We start from the raw sequence: 26104 nt of genomic DNA, 5'->3' as shown, positions 1-26104 counted from the left end.
TGAATGAATGACTGTTTAGTGGCGGGGCAGACGTTGGCATGATGTATAGGTTGGAAATGAGGGAATGGAACAAGAGTGTAATTAACGTAAACGAAACTGTACCCTAGGTATAGCAAACGAAATCCAAGAGGAAAATGAATCTGAGCTTTCTGAGTGTTTAGTGAAAGGGGTGTGATGTATAGGTTGGAAATGATGGATTAGAACAAGGAAGTAAAAATAAAATAAATGTCACAGGATAATTACACATTTTATTATTAAAAATAATAAATAAGATATTTCTATATATACGAACAATATACTATAACTTCTAAAAATAAAAATGGCTAACTTAGTAATATAGACATCATCAATTGACAATTTTTGCGATAAAGATATATCCTTTACGAACAGAGACTAGTAATCAGCGAATTTTAAGGATACATGCAAATAATGATTACTTTCCCACTTTCAAAGCAACGCTATGAGATCTGCAGTGTTCAGAAAATATTTTTTCCGTTCGCCTCTCGAAAGTTAACGTTACTTTATGAGAATTTCGGCAATGAACTTGCAAACTTTAGTAACGTAAAACCAAGCGCGAAATCATATTGCAGATACAAAACGAAAATTTGAAGAAAATTTATTTATCACAAGGCACCATGTGCTAAAAATATATTTATAGAGAAATGTTCGGTGATTTAATTCGGCTTAAGTAATTAGTTAAAAATATATCACATTAGTAATAAAAAAGGGGCGATATTCATTAATGAATTTCTATTTTCTATAACCAATGGCTAAATTTTTTGAAACCATTGCGTATATCCCAATTAAAAACTTGCTGATTTGACACCGCGCAAAATCAATAAAACTTTTCTTTTTCAACTTATGGGTTGCACGATATCGCGAGTAATAATTAAATAAATGAGGCGAATTAAGCGTAAAATTGCATAGTGATAAATATTTTCCCCTGGTTTCAAAATAAATCTCGATGCCCCAAGGGGCAAATGCGATAATTTATAAAAATTAACCAGACAAGCTTTAGCCACGATAATTCTGATTTTTTTTTTAAAATACACTGACACTAAAATTATATGCTAGTTACTCACTACAGGTAACAGCAATTTTATTACCCAAACACTAGGTACGCTTTTTAAATTAGTATTTGGTAGTTTTAATATATAACCATTTTCTTCCAGCAGCATAGCAAATGTGTCAGTCAATGTAGAGAGCTACACGAACTGGCGATAGGGTAAACTCTCTGGCATCACAAAAAATGGAACCGACATTCCTGCATTTATAGAATAGGTGCCACTCTATTGAAAATTTGCAATTTATGCTTACTGTAAAAAACTTACGTTGCTGACAAAACCGTACACACACGGTACCTACCACTTCAAACGATGTGTGCTAAGAGCTTTGGTAGATAAGGATAAAGATCAATCTTTTATTCTCACTCTATTTAGTAACATTTATAAAGTACTGCAGTAATATTAATACATTTTCAATTACGTGACAAATACATGTTAAGCTGTTTCTCAGCCGAGTATAAAAGTGCTTCTTAAAAAAGTAATATAAAATGTTTCAATAAAGTCAGTACAATTTTTTCAAAATCCACCTAGACAAGCGCTTGCTGTAAGCTGTAAACGCTCAGATTCGGACAATTTCTGCTTCTGCTTTAGTAAATAGGCGTAAATGCAGCAGAATTACCGCGTGAATCTGAGAAAAGTGGACAAATTACACAATATTTTTCAATTTAACCCTTACAAGATATTTTTAAAACCACAATAGTTAAAAGTGTCAATATTAAGCCTTTAAATTAAAATCAAAGCACCTTATTCAATGACAATAAGCGTTTTTAAATAACTTTGGCTAAACTTGTTCAAGACAAGAATAAAATCTTCTGTACCACGATATTCGCATTTCTTTCCAACATATTTATATATCATACTTATCAACACGACAATATAATTTTAAAATCATAAGAACCTATTTGTACTTTTGACCTACATAAGTTTTTGGACGATTAAAATGTAAGTATCTGTACTATAGTAGAAAATAAATTATAAACATCAAGCTTTTTATAATGTTTCTCAAAATTAATAAAAATAAATAAACATTTGTATACCAATTAAGTCATTTAAGAAATTCGTTGCCTTAGATTAGGACAATTGGCACAGGTTATACCACCCCTATCAGTTATTCAATAAGAAGCGTTGTAACAAAATGAACTGTTTTAAAGTTGCATTTAGGTGGCCTAACTTGTACCCTGAACCATTCTTCAATAGCCATTTCACATTGCACTGTCGTTTCAGAAACCCAAATTTTGGCAAACAAATCATACCGGTGTGCTTAAAAAACAATCCGAACCGTACGAAACCAGGTTTGCATGTTTAAACACGTAAAACAAATCCGATACAATAAAACGCGAAAATAAAAATTATTTTTATTTGATAATTGAAAGATCATAACCAAAAAATCGATATCTAGAAACCACAGTGTACTGTTAAACATGTTTATCAGTCTTTTTAGTTTACAAAAACTGAAGCAGGTGCTTTGAAGTTAAGTCGAGCTCCTAGAAAAATCTTTAAATATGTATAAAAAATCTTGAAAGGTAACTTTTACTTGAAAACATCTCTCTACCAAGTCCAAAATATACGATTTCCCTCTGTTATACACCCTAATACATTTTACCACCACACAAAGGTCCCAAATTCAAAAATTCGTAAAACGAGAAAGCATTTTTTTTTGTAATACATTAAATGTGGGACATTTATACACATGAAGAACAACAAAACAGTTGTTTCCAACACACAATATGATTCTTTTGGTTGCAACCGTTAACAGTTGATGACTAGGGTACACACTGTGCCGACAAAATTTTAAAAATTCATTGCCCATTTTGAGACAACAAAAATGTCGGTACGCACGGATCGGCGACCTTGGCACGGATCAATTTTCATGCATCAGTTTCTCCACCCTTTAACCGAAGCCTGGCAAAATCCTCAAAAATTATGTCGTCGTCGTGATCTTGCAAATTATTCTCGTCCCTTAAATAACCCACCCGTAAGTCAAACACGGTCGAATAAAAGCATTAAAGAAAAAAGTACTCACGCATCTAATTGAATCAAATTCGTATCGACGGGGACATCACATTCGCCATCTTTGCTAACTCTGCGGGATGGTGTTACGCTCAAAGGAGCGACTGGCTCTTCCTCAGGCTTCGGATGCATCAATATAAATGGAAGTTCGGCTACCAAATCTCTGAAGCGGAAAATATAACGTTACCACGTTGTGATTGGTGTCCAGAAATAACGGTGCCAAAAAGCAACCGCGGATTCTTTACGGCGCCTTTATTTCCGGTTATGCGTCGGTGTTTTGGAACTCACCCTCCAAGGGCTCCGAGGCATAGCTTAACTTTAACTTTATATTGGACAATGATACCCAAATTTTCTCGTTGCGAAGCGTCGGCTACTCTGGAAGAATACGCCACATGTGTGCGGATGCACAAAAATCAAATATATAAACCATAAAGCATGCCTGTGACGACTAGTACCAAAAACTAAACCAAATCATAAATCGAAATAAGGATAAGGTCAGCCAATTTCTAACAACTTCCTAGAAATTTTTGCGCACGGGGCGCCGTTGTTTTGGTTTATTTTTCGGGATTTTTTATGAGAAGCTAAATCTTTCAAAGCGATGTTTTTTTTTTTCCTCAGTTGCTGAAATAAATATTTCGCGAAGACGATCTACCCACTTGTGGGTGGTCGAGAATTAGAAAAAAATATACATGGTACAATTTACACGTCTTATGGGCTAATCCTTCTTCTGATGATTGGCGAAACGTCAGCATCCGCAATAGAAGCAGGAGGAATCCAAAAGATGTGTAAATAGTATTACGTGGAAGTTTCTTTTCTACAGTTTTGGTAAGGACGCAATGATTTTTTTGAGCAAATCTTAAATTATAATCCACAGCGAAATGAATGAAAAACGTGGACTTACAAAGTGCTCGAAGCAAGATTTGTATCTTCATGCTTTAACTGACCATCCAGAGCTAGGCCCCACTTATCCTTATTATTCGCCAGTAGGGGTGTCAAGGTGAACACTTTGCTGAGCGTGAAACCGGGACCTATGGGACACCCCTCTCTACGCAAAGGAGGAAAAACACACAACACGCTTTAAAATACGAAACAAAACTAGCTAACAACTAAGAAAATAAACAATATTAGGGAATTTCTCTACAAATTTGCCGTCCGGTCGAATAAAAAATTTGTGATTTAGGGTGCTCCCGACGGTTTGACAAAAACATACTGTATCTGATCATGCAGGTCGTGATGAAATTTGGTTCAAAAATTCCAGTATGTAGTTTTTCAAACTGCATTAAGCCATAAGTAAGACACCCACACGCACACACAGAAATAAAAATCTCTTGGAAAAACTCAGCAAACTCACATAGTGGAGGAGGCCAAATTGGTATCCTCGTGCTTTAGTTGGCCATCTAAAGCCAGACCCCTTTTGTCCTTATTATTGGCCAGTAACGGCCTTAAGGTGAATATTTTATTCAAGGTGTATCCCTGGGGTATCGGACAACCGGTCCTATAATTTTTTCGTCCGTACAAAAGGAATTTCAGCAAACAAACAAAAAATAAATAAATTTTACTATTCTTTTTAGTCCGACGTGCCTACTCTCAAAATTAAACGTTAAGATCTGAAGATCCAAAAATGGCGAGAATTTCATTTTGAACGGAATATCTACAAATCCGCGAATAAGGAGCCAATTATATGTGGATTTCAATGGTATGTTTGGAATATCTAGTTATTCGCATTTTCCTACTACCAACCAGAACGGAAAAAAAAATGTTTACTCACTCGCTTTCAGTTTCGGCCACTGTGCATTTGTATTGCGCGGTCGAAAATAAACAAATATCGGCGAATTGCCTAACTGACACTTTGATCTTTTTAACGGTGCGATTCGAATTGTTCGCTATGTGAACGTTAACCGCAATATTTTCGCCGTGGTGATACAACTCCTTGTCTAAAGACGCCTCCAAATACAATTTGTTCGGACTCATCATGAATTCTTTACTTACTTCCACCGACGGCTGTTCGCCTTGTTTACTCGGTGCGTACATTATTTTTCTAATTGCTAATCTGGAAATGGGAAACGGCCGCAAATTACAACGCACGTTGCTTACAGGCAACCTAAACATCTGTACCTGACAGAATTTCTTTTGTGAGGTTTATCATCCTGGGACTCGCCGACGAACGCCTTTAGCTCGTAATCAACTCCGCACGGTTTTCCGGTATCACCCGGAGCGGGTTGCAAAGTTACGGAGGCGGGGCAATGTGGTGGTAATTCGAAATAAAACGGATAGGCGTTCGAGCCGAGTTTCTTTATCAGCCGTTCTTGCAATCGTGTCAAAGGTCTAGCGTTTTGCGCGGAATTCTCTTGAACCGGAAATATTTGTTCCGACGCTAGGTACAAGTCTTTACGAAATGTGAGACCCAACACGTCCAAATCTTCACGGCCATATCTAAAAGCGGCCAGAACATGACCGAACACCTTTCGATCTTTCACATAATCGGGGTCGATAAGAACGACACCGTCTGGAACAACAAAATAATCACTACTTTCTCAGCAGTTCCGACTTCCTCATCATTTTCGACCGCGATAGAATAGAACGTTCTATTGCTGTTATAAGTCGCGGTTCCTATTCACGAATGTCATTCTATTGAGCAAAATTTTTATTCCCGAAGTTCTCTTAAGTTTTATCGTAAAGGAACCAAAAACAATTTATTCTGACATCTTACAAAAAAAAAGTATAATTTATTATTAAAGGGAGAAAAAATCCATTGATGGTGGTAATGGAGACCCACAACTATTCCACCACTACTAACTTCGTGTTAAATTTAAAAGTAATTTTATCCATTATTGATGGTAATGGACGCCCAACATCTGTTCCGTGTCCAAAAAAGACAAATAATCTGAACAACTTAATGTTAACAGCAGCTGGTGATATAATATTTATAATTGTATCCTTTATTAATGGTAATGGAAGCCCACCACCTGTTCCGTGTGGAACGCTCTTGTTTTCTATTTTATATTTATTTTCAAATCACCCAAATCCACAATCAATCAGAGTCCAAAAAAAGCCAAATTATCTGGAAATTTTATTCCTATTGGTAAAACAAATATACTGTCCAAAATGTTGGCGTAGGTTCTCTTAAATTCTTGTGAAGGAAAGAACCAAGTGAATGGCACTTTCTTCTCAAAGTTTCAGAATGGATAATTATAATTTGTTCTTATGCGAGGGTATCTTGGACGAACGCTGAATAATTATTTAGCGTCCACAGAAATATGTTATATCAAAAATCACCCGCAACGTCGGGTGCTATTCTATTTATAAATTTATTGGTGATAATGGAGGCCAACCGTCTGTGGGACTACCTTGTTTTCTACCAGCTGAATCTTCATATTTACCGAAGACCGAAAAAGACAAATTGTCTGAAAATCTTAATCTTATTGGTAAAACAATTCAACATATCCAAAAAGTTCCAGAACTTTACATTTTTAACGGCATTCTGAAATACTGTCCAAAATATTATATATTATATATTGTTCCGACCGTTTTTGTTTATCAAATTAAAGTTTTGGAATGGATAATTAAAATTTGTTCTTATGGGAGGATACCTTGGGTCATATTGAAGACGCTGAAGAATTATTTAATGTCCATAGATATATGTAATATCGAAAATATTTTTTTATCACCAATAACAACAAGAGCAGCTGATGATATTCATAATTTTATCCATTATTGGTGGTAATCGACGCCCACCATCTGCGGAACATTCTTGTTTTCTACTAGCTTGACGCTTATATTTATTTCCAAATCAATCCAAGTCCAAAAAAGACAAATAATCTGGACATCTACCTAAGTTACCCACCTAAATTATCTAGGTCCTTACTTTTTACAAAACTTCTGGATTCCTCCTGCGTCGGTTTTTGCTGACTCGAACTTGCTAACGTTTCGCCAATCATCTTGTTGGCTTCTTCCGAGCTTGACTGAAACTACTGCGTCAAGCTCTGAAGAAGACAACAGGAAGACTGGTGAAACGTTAGCAAGTTCGACTAAGCAAAAACCGGGTGAATCCAGAAGAACTTCTTTGAAAAATTATCTAAGTCCTTGACTATTTTATGATAAGCACAAAGTATCGACAAACTTAAGCAACCCACCCACTTATTCATGTAGGTGAACGAAATGAGACGCTTTTCGTGAGTGATTCGCGAAATTAATCTCTGGTGGCTGCGATGAAAAACCGGTAGTATTTTGTATTTATATGACGAATTATTTATTTCGTTTTTCTTTTTGGTTTCAAATCTTTAGAAATTAAATTTAACCGCACCAAAACACAAGGCAAATTTGAAAAAACTGTCACAGGGAGCATCTCCAAAGGAAGATTTCTGGCCCTTATGTAATGTGCATAGATTTTTTGAGTCAGCTAAGACACTGATACACTATTTAGTTTTGAAGATTACAGAATCGAATTATCTGTAGATGATTAATAAAGGGCACAAAAAAACTCAAGCGGGCAAAAGCCACTTCTAACTTTAAAAGCGACGAAGGTGGATGAGGAAAAATAATTCGTTTTGTTGATAGTGGAAGTGATAGTGCAGGCCTCCTAGTATTCCTTCGAGATATAATAATAAAAATATCTCTCGTTTTTAGGCCGGTATGAAAATATAAAACATTTCTTAAGAATCAAGTAAACTATTTTATTTATTTTAGGCCGGAATGTAGAACAGGACTCGCCATATAGTTCAGCAAGGTTAACTCCATCAACTTCATCTGTTCAGTCCATTATCAATCATGTATCATCTTTTATGCAAGCAGCAGTAAACAAACAAATAAAAGCTTCAGGTGATAATATCTACTGAATTATAGGTCTATAAATCAGTCTTCTAAGATCACTAAATCACATTAAAAAGCAAAATAAAGACATATTGGGAATTTTCTACTTCTGAAATGTGCGGTTATAATACTTATCTCTTCTATTCATATAGCCAAATTTGGTACAGAATTGGCTCACAATTTATTAAAGAATTTTGTAAAACATTGTCATCACTTATATGGGCCAGAGTTTCTAATATACAACATCTTCTTCTTCTTCTGATTCACCTTAAAGGAGATGTTCCCTTGGGCCATTTTTCAGCGTTTCCATTTGAGAATTTTTCAGGCCTATTAAAGTCACTGGTTAAATCATCAAAATCTGCCTTGCAACCAATAAATAGACGATTATTAGAACATGGTAACAGATTTGCGAGTACACGTTACCTTAATTTGAAAACCTTAAATTTCGATTTTGAGATTTTGAGAAGAGATTGCTCTATTTTTATTGCAGGGAAAACGTTTTCTGAATTACCTATCCATTAAATTCAGTTGATTTGCACATAGGTGTTCATATCTTAACAATTTTGTTGTTGGGATGCCTACAAATTTCAATATAAATGTATTATCCTTCCTTTGCAAGACGAGAGAGTTGTTGCGCATTTGAACAACTTATGTTGAATTTCACAGCTCTTTTAATGTGTCTAAAATCTTTTTTTTTTTAGGAAAGTCATTTCGTTTTTTCCGTCAGAGGACTTAATTACGGTTTTTCGAAACCAACTTCACACTTAAGCCGCATAACCATTATATGTCTTGAGAGCTGATATTGCAAGGCTTGTGTGTGAAAAAGTTCTATTAATTCTACGCAGTAGTTTTTGGTTGGTGCCCTTTTAAATATGGAGAGCAATAAGCAGCATTTTCGTCATATTTTACTTTTTTACTTCAGAAAAGGTAAAAATGCTGTCCAAGCGAGAAAAAAATTGACGGATGTGTATGGAGAATGCGTGTTAACAGTACGCCAGTGCCAGAACTGGTTTGCAAAATTTCGATCCGGCAATTTTGATGTCGAAGATGCACCACGATCTGGAAGGCCGGTCGAAGCTGACAAAGATGCGATAAAGGCATTAGTTGATGCAAATCGGCGAATAACCACATGAGAGATCGGTGAGAGATTAAATTTGTCGAATTCGACTGTTTATAGCCATTTGAAAGGCATGGGCTTAACCTCGAAGCTCGATGTGTGGGTGCCCCATGTCCTTACGGAGCGAAATTTGTGTCGTCGCGTTGACGTGCGTGATTCGCTCCTCAAACGTCAAGAAAATGATCCATTTTTGAAGCGGATTATTACTGGGGACGGAAAATGGGTTGTATACAATAATGTTAAACGCAAGAGGTCATGGAGCAGAAAAGATGAACCGGCTCAAAGCGTGTCAAAAGCCAACATTCACCAAAAAAAGGTGATGCTCTCCGTTTGGTGGGATGTCAAAGGAATCGTTTTTTTTTGAGCTTTTGCCGGACAATACAACGATTAATTCAGAAGTCTATTGTCATCAACTGGACAAATTGAATGATTCACTTAAAGAGAAGAGGCCCGAATTAATCAACAGGAAGGGTGTAGTGTTCCACCAGGATAATGCGAGACCTCACACAAGTTTGGTCACTCGCCAAAAACTTTTACAGCTTGAATGGGACGTACTGCAACATCCACCATATTCTCCAGATCTGGCGCCTTCCGACTACTATTTGTTCCGGTCCCTGCAAAATTTTTTGGATGGCAAAACCTTTACCTCAAATGAAGATGTCAGAAACCACGTGAACCAGTTTTTTGCCAGCAAGGACCAAAACTTTTATGAGAGGGGAATTATGTTACTGCCAGAAATATGGCAAAAGGTGTTGGACGAGAATGGCCAATATATAATTTAATAAAATATTTATTCATTATACGAAAACTGTCTTTCATGTTCATGTTTAACGAATAACATTTTCACATCCAAAACCATTTTTTGAATTTGAAACCGGTAAGCTTTTCGTTTAATGTCGAATCCACAAAGGCTCTAAATTATTTTTTTTAAAAACATGAACCTCATATGAAAACAATGCAACCATTCCCAATTTTACTTCCGCACTATAGTAATATTTTTTCCCGCCGGAAGCCTCATTGAATTGTAAAATCGACAAAAATATCGCGGTAAAAAATAAGGGCCCGAGGCCAATTCTTTATGTGTCGCGTTTTATCCAATCCACCGTAGTATTAAACAAAAGGGAATGGATGAAAAAACGGAAAACACGCACCACCGTTGTCGATTATTCCAGGCCAATCAGCGCACTAGAAATTCTGTCTGAATTGTGATTTTCAACATTTTTGTGTGGAAATTTCAATTTTGTAACTTAATATTTAAAAATTTATTAAATTCATTCATCCGAAGACGGTTTTCTCCCTGGCTCCACAACAAAAGCAAAAAGAGAGCCGTTTGGACAGTGTTTCTTTTGAAGTTAAATAATACTTCGACGTCATCGACATTGAGCAAAATATGCGCCCATAATAACAAATTATAATTATCCAGACGTGTCAAAAAGAAAGTCATTCCCTTGGTTCCCGTACTGATTTTCAACAGAAAGACGTTCAAGAACAGAAATGGCGCACTCCCGACAGAGCCACGCCCACTTTCTCTTGTATTTTCTATTCTATCGCGGGAAAAAGGACCCAGTTCGCTTTTGAATTATAAAAACGCGTCAAGATATAATGAACATACACGTGCCTAAAGCAAGGCCTTGTCGGAACCCGGGCGAATTGGAATCGGTTATCGAAAGCGAAGACCGTGCATTTCCTTCTTTTTAATTTAATTAAATCTCGTCGACTACCGCTGAAAAAAAAGCACTTCCGATTTAATCGTAAAGAGAATTTCTGATTAAGGCCGGGGTGTCGTTTTCCAACTCAAACACAAACGCAAATGAAAATGGGATATTGACTTCGACGTCTAACAATGAAATCCTTTCCCACTAATCTGGAAAATTTAGAACCCGACTTAAATAGACCAAAAATAGGATAATTTAATTAGTCGATCTGTAATTTTGTTATCAGATGTCTTAGATCCACTTACCTATTGGATCCACGTGGGATATATGATCCACGAAGTCTCTCTTCCCCAAGTAAACCGTTATCTGAAATAAAACAAAAAACTTGAAAACGACCCTACAAATTTAAAGAATACATCAAAAACGCTTCTTAAATGACTAGGGAATAGCTATCCAGTGGCATCCGAAAAAGGGCTGAAGAGAGGTGGATTGAGATTGGCATTTACTTATCAGGATTCTCCTTGAAAATGATATGATGTGTTACAGAAGAATAAAAAATAAATGTTTACAAACAAATCGGGGTGAAACTATGCCAGTTCAACCGAATGGTATTGATTTGAACTTCGAAAAGCGATTTGGCACAGTACCAACGCAGTTTGTTTTGTCCAACTGGATTAGCTGAATAATGTATCGTCTGGCTTCGCAAAATGTTTAAATTATTTAATAGACGAGTGTGCCTTTTGTATTAAAACCACACGCGCCGCCGCATTGGCGAACCAGTGGAATTTCCTAAAAAAAAACTCTACCGCGCAATTTACGATAGATTGGCAGCCCCAAAGTGAAGTAGTATTTTTTATGCAGATTTTAAATATTCTAAATGCGTCAAAAACACTCGCCTTAAGTCACGTCAAACTGAAAATAACATCAAAGAAAGATTATAAGGAAAAAAAAAAGATCCCTTAACGACGTTCTAAGATAAAAATATCAACTTACCTTGCCATTGGGCGAGCTTTTCTTGAAAACCCTGAAAGCACAAGTTTAATCATTAATTCGACATTTTCCCGAAGCGGACTTTTAATTAATTGGGGTGACTCGATAAATACAAAACAAGAATTGTTTAAATAGAAAATACTCTGCCTCACTGGGTTAGAAAAAAACGTTCGCGATCCATTCCGGTAAAAACAAGCAAAACGGGCAAATCCTGTGCACGTACACAGATTTTTGCGAGATTGGCAGCATATGAATTTTCACAATGGCGAAACACATTGATACTTCCCTCGTATCGAATTTTTTGTATCTCTAAAGAACAATTATTGGGAATGTTTTTCACGCAATGCGATGCTAAATCGGAGCCGAATTAAAAAGCACGTGGAACCGGTAATTTACTCGCTCTGATAAAGTGACCGGAACTAATAAATCGAAATAAACAACCTTAAAAATAGATTCGCTTCCGTTTGCTACCTCTCTACGTTATTGTCCATTGAAGTTAAGTTTAATATGATTCCAATTGAGAATTGTAAACAAATAAATCGATTTTATGACAACAGAGAACGTAAATTTTCATCATCGGAAATTTTACTTCCAACTTTATTAAAACCAGCCATCCGAAAGGCAACCGAAGGAGTAAATTTGCTATAAAGGAAAACATAAAAATGGTTTTAAAGCGGTATATAAATCACTGTAGATAATTTATACCACCCTAAAACTGAAATCGATATTTATAGAGCTCTAAATTTTCTGTTATAGTAATACCCCGTTAGGTTATAGTCTAATTTCAGCCAAGCACTCAATATTCTCGCTATATAATTTAACAATAAAGCTTTATCCATAATGAAATTCTGCGAAGGCTTCAACCAAAATTTAGGAGTTCTTTGATAACTCCAACTAAGAGAGAAGTCAGTACCTGGAAATCGAGACGCGGCAAATATTTGTTAAGAGTTGCGTAGTCTATATAGCCCAGTTGGATATTACATTCCGTGGCGAATAAAATCCGACCGCAAGAATTGGATAAACAATAAAATACGTAAGATGTTAAAGCTCGTATGCGAAATATCACAGAATGCAAATTGATTTCGGATGTATTTCTCGAAATATGTGAGGTCAACGGGTTTCACTACGAGCATTGTGTTTTATGTATTTTTAATTTAAACAATTCCAAAACAGTGCGCAGTTACAGCGTTCAACTTACAATAAATCATTATTTTTTTTCCATTCATCATTTTCCGGTATATATTCTGAATTACAAGACCTCCTTACCTTGTAGCCTGGCGTTTACTACTGACATCATCCATATCTAAGCTAGAACTAGAAGGAGCCAGCGTAGCGGATCCAGGTTCTGACGGCGAGACAGCTGAAGGCACTTGATGTCCCTCCAGTCTGAGGGACTGTAAAAAAAAACATTTACGGATAAACGCGCATGTTAATATTTTTTCTGTGGGCAGGAGAAACGATGGTGAGAGTAAGCGCAATAGTGAAGAAGATTAAAACGGTATAAATTAAATTAAGAATACTACTACCTCAAATAACGCGAAAAATCCCCATTAACAACTGATTTATAGTAACATAAAATTCAGAAGCTATGAAAAATTTCCTATAACTGTTGCGTCTACTTATACTAAAAACGACCCTGCTCCGACAGCAGTAGTTCTTTAAATCGCACTGCAAATTAAACAAATTGTAAAGCAAATGATATATGAAATACATTCTTTTTAAATGCGATATTTAACTTGAGGTCAGTGACTACGTCAAAACACTAAAAATAGGCACTATTGATAAACCAACATTTCTGAAAAAATAAAGAACAATATACGAGTAAAGGGAAACTACTATTAGTTGAAATAGGATCTGTAAACCATCCTTTATGGTCCTTAGTATCGCTTCATTTACGTTATTGTTTAGAGAATATCTATTTAAACGTAAATAATTTCTACCCGTTTATAAACACACACACCTACACACTCCACAGAACTAGTAAATGCGTATTTTTCTAAATTGCTACATTAACGAAAATAAATACGAAACAATTTTTCAGACCAAAAACGACTTAAAAATATGGGTCAACTTGCGGTTACTTTGAATATGAATATAAACTTTGGGAATCTTTTAAAAGTTCAACGGCAGCGTCGCAAATGCATCACAATGAAAAACCAACGAGAAAATAATGGAAAATATTTACCAACAAATTCCTTCTGAAGCGTGCTTTTTGTGGGAAAAATCGCAATTTTCTGAACACTGACTTCATGAGTGATATGACGCGACCCAAGGAAACCGAAACCTTCCGTTTTAAAGACGGAAGGAAAGCATGTTTCGCGATGCGATGCGCTAGCGACAGCGTTTCCACATCTAATAAGATGCAACAAGTTGCTATGGCATCGGCATTGGCTTATGCAATAAACAGCTATGCAAAAGCGAATCGCGGAAATTCGGAAAATGGCTTGGCATGGCGCAAGTCTGCTGTTAGAGTCGTATCAGAGGTCCTCTGCGAGTATGGTTACATTTGACGCAGTATTTCGAGAGAGCGCTTGATTTTTTTCTGAAGACACATCTCGACCTTCACCACGAGACCCTATTGATCGATTCCATTTCCTGTCTTGTCAAATGCTCAACTCGCACGGGAATAAAATAAGAATGTTGACGGTTACTGCATCACATTTAGACCGATATTATAAATCTGTTGTTGAACCATCAGCTGACTTTTCTATTACCTACCCCAACACTAGATCAACAGAGCTAAGAGCAATATCTGGAAATCCTAGTGCTGCTCGAATGTGATTAGGTTCTTGCTTTATTGGGACAGTTCCAAATGTAAATTGGTCACGTCTCGTCGAGAAGTTAGAAACCTATACTCGGAATAACAACGTAATTAACTTTGGGAAGCCCAACTTTAGCAGATGATTAAACACAACCGACCGGAGCAGAGAAAATGGAAGACATAAAAAAAGCTAAACAAAAAAATCTGTCCAATTGCATTTTACAGATTGCATTACATTACAAATCCCCCGGATATTGGTCTTTGCGTCTTTTACATTCTAGGTCCACATCTCAAAGACTTGGATTCACTTTGTTTGGGATAAACGCTTTTGTCTGGGATTGCAGATGTGGATTTTGCATTTATTCTGGGTTGTAACCAAGTATATCAATCCGATATCAGATTCAGCCCTCGATTTAAATCAGTGATTTCATCCATAGGTTTGTTCTTCAGAGATTCAGGTCTCAGTGTTTCTCAATTTTCTTGCACTGTTTTCGGATTTATCCTGCACATCGCAAAGCGCCCATCATATTTTTCTTCAATGGACATTCTATCACTTTTTCTACTCCCTTCTTGTTAGTTTTGGTTAGTTAATTGTTTGTTAATAATACATAACTTAATACACCATAATACACCAACTTTGTTTCCTCGTTACGTTTATTAAGGTTTCAACACCTTGTTTAACACCCTTCTCCATTCAACTTACACCTATGTATTCTATGTATTGTATCCAAAAAGAAGAAACAAGGGCGCCAGAGTATTTACTCTCCAAAATCTGGCAAAAAGAAACACAAGAGGATTAACGTTCATCTTTGTTGACTTCCAGGAGTTTGATATAAAATAATTTATGGAGGAGGATAGGAAGGGATGCAATATCAACCACCTCTATACCAACGTTTAGTTTCCTCAAACAAGACAGTCAAAATTTCAATGTCGATGGAGCTGAGGCTGCGAACTTAATAAAAAACCAAAAAACAGACTCAGAAATGATACGATCACCATAGCAATTGTTCTAGTATGGCTAGCAGGAAAGGGTAAATAAAAATCGAAGACCTAAACGAATATGGTAATTGATAGATGATAATGCTGTAGATAACGTTCGCATGTTCCGAGAAAGCGACTCGAATAAACGCAAAAGATGGAAACCCAAAGGCGAAAGCGATCGAAAAAAACTGGCGAACATATTATGAATACATGAAACCTTCACGATATAAATAAACACAGAGGTTTAACCAAATATCGGTTATTTGTTGGACCCATTTGCATCCAACATCCTATGAGAAAACAAAACAGAAAGGAAAAAAACGAAGGGTAGACAAGACCAATAACAAACAAAACCTACCTGCCTATCCTATAAACAGAGATGCAATTATTCGTATAACGATACCCTCAAATTGTCTAATAGAACTAATGTTGCGTAGGCGGAAACAAATCAAACGCCTTAAGGACCCGGAACAAATAAAATTTTGGGGTTATGTTTCACGATGGTGATAGGCCGATCAATGGGAATTGTAAAACGATAAAAAAAAAATTGAGTTCGATTCAATTCAAAAATCACAAATGAAAATAGCACAAACCTTGAGCAGAGATCTCGACAAAAACTTATTTATAAGCAAAAAATCATATTTTGCACTTTTCATTTTTTGCACCCGGTGGAACTTATACTTATCATGTAGGTATATCGATAGTACTAATCTTGGTTTTGCAATTTATGAGTATACGGCGAATTGTACTAAACAAATTTTTTTAAAGGATTTTGTGAATAAAAATTATAAATACGTAATGATAAATCAACAATAAATATTAATTTTATAAACTTACATATTAGGTATTCTCCACTAGACGGCGAAACTGCATAAATTTGATATAATTATTTTGAAAAAAAAACTGTCTTCCAGTCCCAATATGTTCAGGTTAGAGTTGCTACACTTCCCCTTCCTCCAAGTTGAACCATTAATTTTTATAAAAAAGCTACAGCAAGCTCAAAACGTTTTTCAAGGGAGAATATGTAACTGTTCGATTCAACTCTCAACGCTAGTCTAGTTTTACACCACGGAAAGTTCACCGCTATTGCACAGGAAATAAGTTTAGGGCGGTATAATTATATTTGAACAACGAAACTAAATCTTGAGTTTAAAATTAGACAAACTCATTCTACTAATAACAAACACATTCCAGCATATGTCACTTTTTGATGGTATGCGAAAACAAAAATTTACATTTAACAAATAATATAACCACTTCTAAACACGGGACTCTTCTGGATCGGGATTATTTTACCAACAAAATGGCGACTAGGGAAATTTTGTTTTGCCCGCGCTGCGTATCTAGTAGCTAAGTATACTCCTTAGATATTTTTCTGTGGTATAACAAAACAAAATATTTAAGAATTAAAATATTGAGTAATTTAATACCTCTTTTTATTTACAGCCATTTATATAAAAAAAATCTCCATGAATCAATATCTATGACGCAGCGGCATCTGTATGTCACGGGGAGAATCAAAAGTCAAAGGAGACACTTGTACACAGTTTCCTGATAACTTTTTTTTTCATTCAGTTCTGTCAATTTACGGATGACTGTGACACGAATCAACTTTTGCATGTAGTAGTCAAGGCAGTATTCATGTGTTGATTTATTGTGAAAAATCGTCAATTGCTGAGTGGAAACGAGTCAGGTAAAAATTTAGGCAACAATGTCGACATCTGGAGACTTCGGAAACCCTTTAAGAAAATTTAAATTAGTTTTCTTAGGCGAACAAAGCGGTAAGTTTTGACATTTTCTGGTGAGTTGTATACTTTCATAGCCAGGCGTAGTCAAAATGATCAATAAGTAATTCTTTATGTATTTATTTCAATTCTAATATCTTAGCATGACACCAAATTAAACTTTCTACGTTGCGTTCGTCCCGTCCGTTTAGATTATTCGTTTGTAACTGTGAAGAACTTGTTTTAAGAAATAAATGTTTATAGACCTTTTTTAGTATTGTTTTAAATCGAAAATTTATAAAATAAGTTTCAAATTTATTACCAAGCGATTATTACATTTGTCCTTAAAGACAATTTTCTTTTTCTAGTCGGGAAAACATCCCTAATTACAAGATTTATGTATGACAGCTTTGACAACACGTATCAGGTAAATACTCCCTTTTTTTTTTAAATAGGTATTAACAAAATGTTCCCACATAAATTTCATCATATAAAAATGCTTTGTCTCTAACAATGTTGCATCCGCACACAGCGGTTACAAACTAAACCTCGAGGTGTTTATTTAAGTGAATTATAAAACTTTAAATAATGTAGCGTAAACAAATTTATGTCTACACTGCATTCTCTACACTTAACGCGAAATATTTTAATTCTTTTACCCACACTATATCCGCTTCTAATTATATAAATCCCAAATTATAAAATTATTTTAAAATCAACTAAGTTGTTAAATATTAACGAACATTTTTTCCTAGAAATTTCAAAAATGTGGAAAAGTTAATTCATGACTGCTGTTAGCAACATTTTACCATTCGCTAATAATTTTCATACATAGTTTTTCAAAAATGAAAAATCTTGGATAACAGACCCAGGGTTTTTATTTTTAAAGGCAACTATAGGAATTGACTTTTTGTCCAAAACGATGTATCTGGAAGATAGGACAGTTAGATTACAGTTGTGGGATACTGCTGGACAAGAACGATTTAGGTCACTAATTCCGTCATATATTCGGGATTCTACTGTCGCTGTTGTAGTTTATGATATTACAAGTAAGGGTTATCATTAACATTACTTATAGAACCTATTAATTCGTATATTGCTGTGTTTAGATGCCAATTCTTTTCATCAAACTTCAAAATGGATTGATGATGTAAGAACTGAGAGAGGTAGTGATGTTATAATAATGCTTGTTGGCAATAAAACTGACTTATCAGATAAACGACAAGTCAACACAGAGGAGGGTGAACGTAAAGCAAAGGAATTAAATGTGATGTTCATAGAAACCAGTGCTAAAGCTGGCTACAATGTAAAACAGGTATCAGCCGTAATTTTTTCTTTTTAAAATCACAGTTTTATGAAAAAATATTTTCAGTTGTTCAGACGCGTTGCCGCGGCCTTGCCTGGGATGGATTCTACAGAGAACAAGCCCCCAGAAGACAGTATCCTTTTTAATACAGTGCATGCACCTGTTTTTGCATCTCGAATATTTTTTGCATTGTATTCATTTTGTTTATTTTATTTTCCTTAATGTGACATTTAGTGCAAGAGGTGGTCCTAAAGGACACTCCAAACGAAGTCAAAGATCCAGATGGAGGCTGTGCATGTTGATCTCTTTAGGTTATACTTCTCTGACCTACATTGCTTTGATTTGTATATGTTTGTAGAAACCTTTCCCACCTTAATATTTTTGTAAAATGTTTGCCTTTTATGTTTTAAGTAATTTATTATAGGTATTTAACTCCCAGTAAGAATTTACAAACCTGCTTACCCTTTAATTTTTATTTAACTGCTGATAAAAGCAATAACACTGATTTTGTGCAATAATTTAGAGATTGACAGGCAAATTTTGTCATTTCTGTACCAAATGTGCTATGAAGCTACATGGACATTATTGCTCAACTCTTACATTTTTTCATTGTTAATTATATTATGTTGTTTACTTTGCATTTACCTATAAACTGTTTTTAGAATTTAATTAATTATTTTGTTGTAAACCATTTACACCAATTTTTATATATTATATATTGTGCTATTCAAAAGTATATTGTATGGAAGTAATTTAGTTTCTATCAGGTTTTTTTTTAACCTTTTATCTGCTACAAAGTGCTCTTATAAAATAAACAATTACCAGCTTTTTTAAACATAATCCACAAGCCAAAAAAATGGTTCCAATAATTGAATAAAAACTCGACAACACTAATTCATATTTATCTTGTAAGGAACAGATTATTTTCCTTAGAACTTTTTCAGCTGTCGATTTGCAAACTCAGCCGCAACTGCAAAGCGACCAGCAAGACTCAGAAGGTGGTTGCATGTGTTAAAACCATTATGGACCCATCGAATTTTAGATTAAACGCGCTAAAACATGTTTTAGTTCACAAAACAAAAGTAGACTATGCCTAAGTTATGTATAAATTAAATCGCTATAGGTGTGACATTTTCTGAGCGCAATGTGCACTTTTTATGAGGCAAGCGACACCTTCTAAAATACTTCGCGTGATCATGATTTAATTTTTATACGTCTCTATCATTTGTACACCACTTGCTTGTTAAATTTATAGAAATAAACAAATTTGGTTCTTGGTTGTAATAGCTATTAATATTCATTCCCTCACAGGAAAGAAAATTACTATAAATTGGGTTATTCATGACCAAAAGCACTAATTCAAGTAGCAGGTACTCGACTTTTAAAATATGGATTAATCAAGATTGCGGCTGGTTACCATATACCATCTCGGCGATTTATTTTCGCCAATTTAGCCTAAACAGTGTTGTCACCTGTTTCTCGCATTTAATACTATGAAGGGAAATTTATATCACTGATAAACTATCGCAAATTCATGAATAGACCGATTACGAAAAATCATATATGCAAATGAAAATAGAGGATGCGGCGCGTTTTTCCGTTTAGATAATTACGACAGAAATTAAGATGAGTGGAAAACAGCCTTATCCAGAGCATTTCCCAGATGTGTTGATTATATTTTATTACAACAGTTACTACATTACTAGAAAAATAATGCTACAATATCCTGCATAATACGGGGACTTCGCACCTGCATTTTAATGTACAGGGTGATTAGTGGATAGTTTATATTTTAAAGAGAACGCCTTGAATATTATTCCATTTTTGAACATTCTTTCTAGAAATATTTTATATATAATATCCTATACCTGTCTCATCGTTTTTCACATATACTGAATTTCATGTGCAGGGCTAAATATCTATCTTATATTTATACCTATTTATATCTTATACCACTTCTTCAGATAAGCAATGTAATACAAAGTCACCCTTTTTTCCAATTTTCTAAGTTCAAGTAACAATAGATATATAGAGCTGCAAACGCCACTTTTCACATATTTAAAGTTATTAGTTCTCCACCAAAATACAAGTTCAATTCAATTCAATTATGCGTTTCACAAAAAAAGTTGGGCTAGACTGCTAGGATCATTCGCCCATTGCCGACTTCCGTCGAGGATTTTCGTTTCTGGTCTATGACCACCATGTACAAAGAAGAAAAATAACCAATAATTTGCTCAGCTAGCAAAAAACGATTCTGACCGATACCAAAAAAAATCGGCTTCCCCCCGCTTCCACCGCGGACCATCCTGGCCCATCCGGCCTCCATACCGGCGTGAACAGGGAAAAACGACGGGGCCGACGATGATTATCACTTTAAAACATGCACTGAACACTAAAAACACTAAGTCCACACAGTGGAAACCGATATCAAACTTTTGAGGACGAATGCAAGGGATTCTGTCGGGAGCGAACGGAGGTTAACCGCCGCGTGCAATGCTCCACCACAGACCCCAAAATACAAGTATAAGTGAATCCAAATAACTAGTCTTTTTTTTTGAGATAAGGTGTCATCATGATAACCGAACCACCTGGTATTTTGTCACATTATTGAGCGACCCGGTATATATATATATATATATATATATATATATATATATATATATATATATATATATATATATATATATATATATATATATATATATATATATATATATATATATATATATATATATATATATGCATAAGCATTCTGAGTTTAGAACTTTGTCTCTGGCTTTCTATGGTTTCTGGAAAGTGTATGTCAGATGCAGATCACTGACAGCTAACACAGCTGATGCTGTAAATTGACTAACCGTTGTTGCTTCTGTGTTAAGTGTGGCAATTGCAAATGTTCAAAATATCTTTATAATCGGACCATTTTCTCAATTGAAGAAGCAAATTTATAAGTTTACCAAAACAAATAAATATTTAATCAAAGAAAACGGCCAAAGGACGCTCACCTGAATTATTTTGCCACATTGCAATTCTGTCAACATATGCTTGAAAATGAGTTCTACTGTTGAGTTGGAAGGAAAAATTAAGCAATTAGAGACTGAACTTTCGGCCGCATTGGAAAAAAATGTCGGAAAAAGAGAAAAAATCGAGAAAATGTCATCGGAAGTGGTGGACACTAATCCATATAGGTATATTTCATATTATGTATAACGATAATTAAGGTTACTGTTATTTTTGTAGCCGATTAATGGCATTAAAACGAATGGGTATAGTGAATAACTACGAAAAAATTAGAGATTTCACAATAGCAGTCATTGGTGTAGGAGGTGTCGGTAGTGTTACCGCAGAAATGTTAACGAGATGTGGAATTGGAAGACTAATTCTATTTGATTATGACAAAGTGGAATTAGCAAACATGAACAGACTGTTTTTCCAACCTCATCAATCAGGCTTGAGTAAGGTTGAAGCTGCGGCAGAGACTTTAAGGAATATAAATCCTGATGTAGACATTCTGACATTTAACTACAATATAACTACAGTAGAAAATTTTGACAATTTTACAAAAATCCTGACGTAAGACTTTGTAACTCAGTAATATCTTGTAAATGCTGTTTTAATAATGTAAAATTAATTTTAGTACTAGCAACCTACAAAATGGGCCTGTTGATTTAGTGCTGAGTTGTGTAGATAACTTTGAGGCACGATTTGCTATTAATACTGCATGCAATGAGTTTAATTTGACATGGTTTGAATCTGGTGTATCAGAAAATGCTGTTTCTGGTCATATTCAATTTATCAGTCCTGGGGAAACAGCATGTTTTGCTGTAAGTTATATAACAAAATATTTTTACCAAAATGATCAACAAACCTTAAATTTTCTAGTGTGCACCACCATTAATTGTAGCTTCGAATATTGATGAAAAAACTCTAAAACGTGATGGTGTTTGTGCTGCTAGTCTGCCTACCACAATGGGCATCATAGCTGGGTTTTTGGTTCAAAATTCCTTAAAGGTACTTTTTTCAAAAAAATCTGGTATAATATATAAAATATTTAAACTTTTATTTTCAGTACTTGCTTCAATTTGGTCAAGTAACAAATTACTTAGGGTACAGTGCTTTGACAGATTTTTTCCCAATCATGAACCTTAGGCCCAATCCAAATTGTGAAGACCGAAACTGCCGTTTACATCAAAAAGAGGTAGCAATGAGACCAAAAAAACCTGAAGTGGCTATAGAAGCAACAGAAGATGAAGGACCAATACATGAGAGTAATGAATGGGGTATAAGCTTAATAGATGAAAGCACAGATATTAAAGAAGCTGTGAAAGTTGCTGAAGGTCTGTCACTTGCTTATACAGTACCTGGCCAACTCCTCGAGGATAGTATAGAAGAAGGGGAAGAAGCGGCATCCAAAAATAATATAAGTCTGGAAGATCTTATGGAGCAAATGAAATCCATTTAAAAATATAAATTGTCTTAACTAGACTACATCAGTTGAAGGCATACATGTTGATGGTAAAACTTTTGCCCTTTATGATAAAGCTTATGTAGTATTAAGTTAATAATAAATTTTTTTATAAAAATACGCAATCTTTATTAATTTTCAATTTGGACATCATTATAACAAATGGTTAAATATTTATTTTCAAGAGCTTGGTACAAGACATAAGACTAGCATGAAACATACTGTTTATCTTTAATCTTGCATTAAATAATATTTTTCAGTCATGTTTTATAGGAGAAACCATTAGCCACTTAAGTATTATACTACCTACTGTTACACTGAAAGCTCTTAATTATAAATGGTATGATATACCACAATCACAACTAACATATAAATAATGACTAGAAATGCTTGTGAACTGTTGGTAATACAAAGAACAGTCACAATTTATATTTCATAAGGACGCTGTCAGGGTAGTCTTAAAGCATTACTGATTATGTTCTTATAATGTTATTAAATTTTCAACATTGTTTGAGGATGAAACGGTGGTAGTTCTTTCACAAAAACTAGTTTCCATATATCCAGTTGAGATGTGCTTATAAAAAATGGATTGTGATTCCTTTACTTTATTTTTCTTAACATCTATTTGAGAGGCTGTTTTATTAGTTTCTCTTTTACTCTTCATGTACTGCAAAACGGGATCTTGTCCGGTCTTCATGCCAATCTTGGTTTTCAAAATTATATACTGTGATCGCCAATATTCATATGAGGCAGTTTTTAAAACTGATACCCACTTATTAACATCTGCTTCACATCTACAGGAAAACACATGTTTTGCATCATTGTCTCTAAACTTATCATTGACTTTAAATGTAATAGAGAATGCAAAAGGGATCCCTTTGTGGGGCCGTTCATATGCTACTTGTGCATTTTCCAACACTAATATTCCCAAGGGTTCTTGTTCATTCACACGATAGTAATATAATAAATTTGCTATTAATTTGAAATAACGTTCTTTAAAGCAAGGCTGCTGATACCAGTCCGACCAATCTTTTCCTTGTGGCTTCATGTGCTGAAGAACGCCCTCAAAATCAGCATTGCTTTCGCCAATTTTTACGAGTTCTCTATCATTGTACCTCATTTTGTTTTAGCATTGCTTACCCTTATGCGACCGAATTAACGACTGTTTCTTTAGAGCACTTAATATATATTGAGCGTTTTCCTTTTATTTAAATTAGACGCTTGTTCAATTTATTTTTGGAAACACGCATTCATCCTCCAACCACAACACAAACGTCACGACTCTCAGAACACAGACAGAATTTTTTTTAGGTTGTCCAATTTCTCCATGACATACTCCGTCACCGATCAGCTGTCATTTATAGTGAAGCAGCGCCAACCATCTATTCGTCGTGTAACTATTTTGTCAATAAGCTTTGTTGAACATTTTTTGTAAATAAAATTTGTTAGGATGTCTTCAAATGAACAAAAAGCCCAGCAATTAATTGCTGAAGCTGAGAAGAAACTTGGGCCGAGAGGGTTTTTCGGCTCACTTTTTGGGTAAGGGTCAAAAAGCGATAGATTTTATTATACAGTATTCAAATCCCATGTTTATAGCGGATCTAGCCGTGTTGAAGATGCAATCGAGTGTTACCAGAGAGCGGCCAATTTATATAAAATGTCCAAAAGTTGGATTCAAGCCGGCAGTGCATTTTGTGAAGCAGCAAATCTGCATTTAAGAAGTGGGGCCCGTCATGATGCCGCCACCAACTATGTTGATGCATCTAACTGCTATAAGAAAGCTGATGTCAACGGTAAACATTCACCGCTATTTTATAGCTTTATTGAATTCAGTTAAACTGGTTTTTACATTTTAGAGGCAGTAAACTGCCTGCTAAAAGCCATTGAAATATACACAGACATGGGGAGATTTACAATGGCTGCTAAGCATCATCAGAGTATTGCAGAAATGTATGAAAGTGACGCAATTGATCTTGAAAAAGCTGTCCAACATTATGAGCAAGCAGCTGATTACTTTAGAGGTGAGGAAAGCAATTCATCAGCAAATAAATGTTTGCTGAAAGTAGCTCAGTATGCGGCCCAATTAGGAAATTACGAGAAAGCAATAGATATCTACCAAGAGGTTGCCACTTCTGCTCTGGAAAGTTCATTATTAAAATACAGTGCTAAGGAATATCTGTTTCGTGCGGCCCTGTGCCACATGTGCGTTGACATTCTAAATGCCCAACATGCATTGGAACGTTATATACAAATGTATCCTGCATTCCAAGATTCAAGAGAATACAAACTAATTAAAACATTAATAGAACACTTGGAAGAGCAAAATGTAGATGCTTTTACTGACGCAGTTAAAGAGTATGACTCAATTTCGCGATTGGATCAGTGGTACACCACTATACTGCTGAGGATTAAAAAGCATCTTATTGAAAATCCTGACTTACGCTGAGAATTGATCATTAACATTCTTCGGTTATTATTGTAATAAAAGAATTTATATTTTATTTATTGTTAATTTAGTTTTAGGTTTTTTTTAACTCGCACCTGGAGGCCTGTAGTTTTTTTTTTTTTAATTTGATTTCATTTAAAAGTTGGAAGGCTCACTTTGGTTTTGTTTGTGCTTGTAATCGAAGGTGATTAAAGACCACCTTTATTAGTTTTTTTTTTTATGTAATGTGTGTTGACACTCTTTGTCCTACTGCCAGATAAGGAGTTGGGAGGTGTTATTATTCCCAAATGAAAAAATATTTTTACCTCTAGAAGTTTAAATACCACATTTTGTTCCCAATGAATTCATTGTTTATTTAGTGCAAAGTCTACTCTCTTAAGACCGTTTTCTTCGATATTCGGTAAGCTAGGTTTTCCATTTATTGCTCTTGTAGCTGAATAATAATATCGCATAGATCATCACGCATGTAAAATTTTTAATCTTAATCTCGAAGGAAGCGCTAGACTTTTGTAATTGTCTACAAAAAAAAAATAGCATTCACATACTTACGAAAATTTGTATTGTTTTTGTATGCAGTGTGTAAGAAACGCAATTGTTATGGAAATGTAGATGTAACCTTATCAGTAACAGTGCGACATTACATTTAAATAATTAATTCTACGACGATATCTTTTAATATGCTGTATACTGGGGCATAATAAATAATAAAATGCTGTTTAGGAAGAGTTGTTTGACTTACACCAACTGACTCTTCAGTTGGAAAATCTCTAACTAAAAGG

The 26104-nt window shown here is 35.0% G+C and overlaps 5 protein-coding genes across 9 annotated transcripts; 3 read left to right on the top strand and 2 right to left on the bottom strand.

Moving 5' to 3' along the window:
• Window positions 1–235: 235 nt before the first annotated feature.
• LOC132708706 (beta-arrestin-1) lies at window positions 236–16689 on the bottom strand. Of its 4 annotated transcripts, XM_060681227.1 has the most exons (11): window positions 16225–16689; window positions 12912–13039; window positions 11649–11679; window positions 10961–11021; window positions 5190–5580; window positions 4843–5124; window positions 4426–4569; window positions 3976–4119; window positions 3363–3449; window positions 3088–3237; window positions 236–3023 (listed from the first exon to the last, which is right to left on the bottom strand). In XM_060681227.1, exons 2-11 carry the CDS (start codon window positions 12944–12946, stop codon window positions 2933–2935), a joined length of 1416 nt encoding a protein of 471 aa, XP_060537210.1. In that variant the 5' UTR covers window positions 12947–13039; window positions 16225–16689; the 3' UTR covers window positions 236–2932. The 4 variants fall into 4 exon arrangements, with proteins under 4 accessions (XP_060537210.1, XP_060537213.1, XP_060537211.1 ...); XM_060681230.1 differs by lacking the exon at window positions 3976–4119; XM_060681228.1 differs by lacking the exon at window positions 4426–4569.
• A 289-nt stretch (window positions 16690–16978) lies between these two features.
• On the top strand, window positions 16979–19689 carry LOC132708686 (ras-related protein Rab6). 2 transcript variants are annotated; one of them, XM_060681179.1, is made up of 6 exons: window positions 16979–17168; window positions 17480–17538; window positions 18001–18160; window positions 18221–18426; window positions 18484–18550; window positions 19362–19689. In XM_060681179.1, exons 1-6 carry the CDS (start codon window positions 17099–17101, stop codon window positions 19430–19432), a joined length of 633 nt encoding a protein of 210 aa, XP_060537162.1. In that variant the 5' UTR covers window positions 16979–17098; the 3' UTR covers window positions 19433–19689. The 2 variants fall into 2 exon arrangements, with proteins under 2 accessions (XP_060537162.1, XP_060537163.1); XM_060681180.1 differs by having other exon boundaries at window positions 18652–19689.
• Window positions 19690–21222: 1533 nt separating this feature from the next.
• LOC132695621 (ubiquitin-like modifier-activating enzyme 5) lies at window positions 21223–22976 on the top strand. The gene is made up of 5 exons (XM_060659976.1): window positions 21223–21602; window positions 21655–21987; window positions 22052–22238; window positions 22297–22425; window positions 22484–22976. Exons 1-5 carry the CDS (start codon window positions 21466–21468, stop codon window positions 22874–22876), a joined length of 1179 nt encoding a protein of 392 aa, XP_060515959.1. The 5' UTR covers window positions 21223–21465; the 3' UTR covers window positions 22877–22976.
• Window positions 22977–23013: 37 nt separating this feature from the next.
• Window positions 23014–24182, bottom strand: LOC132695622 (pleckstrin homology domain-containing family J member 1-like). The gene has a single exon (XM_060659977.1). It carries the CDS (start codon window positions 23997–23999, stop codon window positions 23361–23363), a length of 639 nt encoding a protein of 212 aa, XP_060515960.1. The 5' UTR covers window positions 24000–24182; the 3' UTR covers window positions 23014–23360.
• A 54-nt stretch (window positions 24183–24236) lies between these two features.
• LOC132708755 (alpha-soluble NSF attachment protein) lies at window positions 24237–26039 on the top strand. Its single transcript, XM_060681311.1, has 3 exons — window positions 24237–24418; window positions 24476–24672; window positions 24736–26039. Exons 1-3 carry the CDS (start codon window positions 24330–24332, stop codon window positions 25323–25325), a joined length of 876 nt encoding a protein of 291 aa, XP_060537294.1. The 5' UTR covers window positions 24237–24329; the 3' UTR covers window positions 25326–26039.
• Window positions 26040–26104: the final 65 nt, after the last annotated feature.

The sequence above is a fragment of the Cylas formicarius genome, unplaced genomic scaffold (assembly GCF_029955315.1).
Source record: "Cylas formicarius isolate icCylForm1 unplaced genomic scaffold, icCylForm1.1 PGA_scaffold_12__32_contigs__length_19106922, whole genome shotgun sequence".
Lineage (NCBI taxonomy): Eukaryota > Metazoa > Arthropoda > Insecta > Coleoptera > Brentidae > Cylas > Cylas formicarius.
This window is presented reverse-complemented; position numbering and strand designations above follow the sequence as displayed.